Source organism: Solanum tuberosum, unplaced genomic scaffold (genome assembly GCF_000226075.1).
Source record: "Solanum tuberosum cultivar DM 1-3 516 R44 unplaced genomic scaffold, SolTub_3.0 scf00017, whole genome shotgun sequence".
Classification (NCBI taxonomy): domain Eukaryota; kingdom Viridiplantae; phylum Streptophyta; class Magnoliopsida; order Solanales; family Solanaceae; genus Solanum; species Solanum tuberosum.
In genome coordinates, this window is record NW_006238943.1 from 2,433,304 (window position 1) to 2,435,835 (window position 2,532).

Genomic DNA, 2,532 nt, shown 5'->3' on the forward strand with positions numbered 1-2,532 from the left:
TCCCGAAAAAAAATTAAAATAAATGAAAAAGGGTTTGGTGAATGGTGTAAATCAAGTTGAGATCTACATGTAACCATGACAAATAAATATCTCCGTTTAGGCTTCGTCCATTCTAACACCTCTTTGCAGGGCTATTGCAATGTATCTTTTTCTGTTTCTCTCTATCCCTGGCTTCTTAGAGACTTAGACTTCTACCAATTTTTGTAGTTGATAGTTAAAATGATCTTTTTCCAATGTCAATATGCAGTTCTAATGCTGTTCCCTTGGTACTAATTCTTTTTTCAGTAAATGCTAATTTGCTAATCTTGTGTAATCGACTCTTCAGGTATATTGATTACCTCTTCTTGGGAGATTATGTTGATAGGGGCCAGCACAGCTTGGAGACCATTACTCTTCTCCTTGCTTTAAAGGTATCTGTTTGCTATATACTTATGATACAGTTCCACTTTCGGAATTGCTCTTTACTGATTTTAATGGCACATCACCGTTTGTGTTAGGTCGAGTATCCTCACAATATACATTTAATACGTGGGAACCATGAAGCTTCAGATATAAATGCGCTCTTTGGCTTTCGAATTGAGTGCATTGAACGCCTGGTATGCTACTATCATTTACCAATTGAAAGTCCTCCTTCCCCCTTCTAGTTGGTTACTGATCTTCCTTATGGAGCAGGGTGAGAGAGATGGAATCTGGGCATGGCATCGGATTAATAGATTGTTCAACTGGCTTCCTCTGGCTGCCCTGATTGAGAAAAAAATCATCTGTATGCATGGTGGGATTGGAAGGTCCATTAATCACGTTGAGCAAATAGAGAGTATCCAGCGTCCTATCACTATGGAAGCTGGCTCAATCGTTCTGATGGATTTGTTGTGGTTAGTCCATGACTTCTCTTTTTTCTTCTTTCATTTTGACATTGTCCTATTTTCTAAAATTGATTTATGCTTCTAGGTCTGACCCAACAGAAAATGATAGTGTTGAAGGACTAAGACCAAATGCAAGAGGCCCTGGCTTGGTAACTTTTGGGGTGAGTAATTTATTTTACGACTTCTTTGAGATTACTGATTCACTTAATTCTTCATTTCACAACTCTTAGATTATTTTTTTTAATTTTAAGAAGCTGCAATATTCTTCTCCATTTGGGAGAACTGAAGTTAGTTACAGTGACTCATAAAGGAATGGAATTTGACCAAAAAAATCAGCTGCCTCCGTCCACCCCTCGCTATCTTTTGTATTTCATCACTGCGCAGGCTGTCATTTCTTAAGTATTTTTTTCTTAGTGCCGTTGGGCTATTGTAGCTCCTCATCTGCAATAATTAGTCTTTATTTATTTCTTTGGTTGGACAATCCTAATTTGTCTGCCCAAGCTCTTTTCTTTAAGAAGTACTAAATTCATAATCCTTGAAACAATTTATCTTAAAAGTTCTGATGATTGGGATATCATTTTTCTAGCTTTTGGTGTTGGATGTTTCTTTGGTCCATGACAATCACAGGTCATTCCTTTTTTTTGTTGCCAGACTTGTCGGTTGCATGTAATTTCTATAGCATTCCTCTATTGCACTTATGTAAAAACTTTCCTTTACATGCAGCCCGATCGTGTGATGGAGTTTTGCAACAACAATGATCTTCAACTAATAGTCCGTGCCCACGAATGTGTGATGGATGGCTTTGAAAGATTTGCTCAGGGGCATTTAATTACGCTTTTTTCAGCCACCAATTACTGTGGTATGTTCTTGCTGATTTTGGATGCTCAGAGGGTTTTCAAAATTTTAGATAGCAGTTTTATATATATAGGGACTCTTTTTTAAAAGTAAAATCTACTGCTGCAGGTACTGCTAACAATGCTGGTGCCATTTTGGTATTGGGTAGAGATCTTGTTGTGGTTCCAAAACTTATCCACCCAATTCCGCCAGTTTCATCGCCTGAAAATTCACCTGAGCGGCATATAGAAGACACTTGGATGCAGGTTCCATTATTTTCTTGTCTTTTTTTCCCACATATCTTTTGTGCTTTGATCTATGTTGGTCTTGTTAACACTCGTCTGTTATAGGAGTTAAATGCTAACAGACCCCCTACACCAACCAGAGGCCGTCCCCAAGTTGCCAACGATCGAGGTTCTTTTGCTTGGACTTAGATTTATAGTGAAGATTCTTTTCATATACTTTGAGCTTCATGCTCTAACATCTGGGATTTCCAGTGATATGTACATAGCATGACGCCATTTGGAGAGTGTCGCAGACAAATATATCCTCTTTGAAGATCTAAGGCTTTGAGGCACTCGGGATCTTCCAGCACAATAGACAACAGGCCTTCAGACAGATTCAGATCTCAAAGATTGCAGGCACATTGTCTATTCATCCATGTGGAAGCAGTTCAGGATCTTCGAAGTTTCCCCATGTACATTGAGCAACAGATACAGATATAAGGATCAACATGTGTTGCTACGTTCTCATGCGATGGATAGTGCTAGGTTTTCATTTTATAAATCTCTTGGCTAGTCCTATATATAATCATCCCCCCCCCCCCCCCCCCCTC

The 2,532-nt window shown here is 38.9% G+C and overlaps 1 protein-coding gene across 2 annotated transcripts in view; it reads left to right on the top strand.

Moving 5' to 3' along the window:
* The window catches only part of LOC102580672 (serine/threonine-protein phosphatase BSL3-like), a 13,178-nt gene extending 10,653 nt beyond the window's left edge, over positions 1–2,525 (top strand). The window contains exons 15-22 of one of the 2 annotated variants that reach the window (XM_006340266.2): positions 326–410; positions 498–596; positions 673–872; positions 949–1,024; positions 1,587–1,722; positions 1,827–1,963; positions 2,048–2,111; positions 2,195–2,483. In XM_006340266.2, coding sequence (XP_006340328.1) covers positions 326–410; positions 498–596; positions 673–872; positions 949–1,024; positions 1,587–1,722; positions 1,827–1,963; positions 2,048–2,111; positions 2,195–2,208 — 811 coding nt within the window. In that variant the 3' untranslated portion in view covers positions 2,209–2,483. Of the gene's footprint in view, positions 1–325; positions 411–497; positions 597–672; positions 873–948; positions 1,025–1,586; positions 1,723–1,826; positions 1,964–2,047 lie in introns of both variants that reach the window. The other variant, XM_006340265.2, reaches the window with a different exon arrangement.
* The last annotated feature ends 7 nt before the right edge of the window (positions 2,526–2,532 follow it).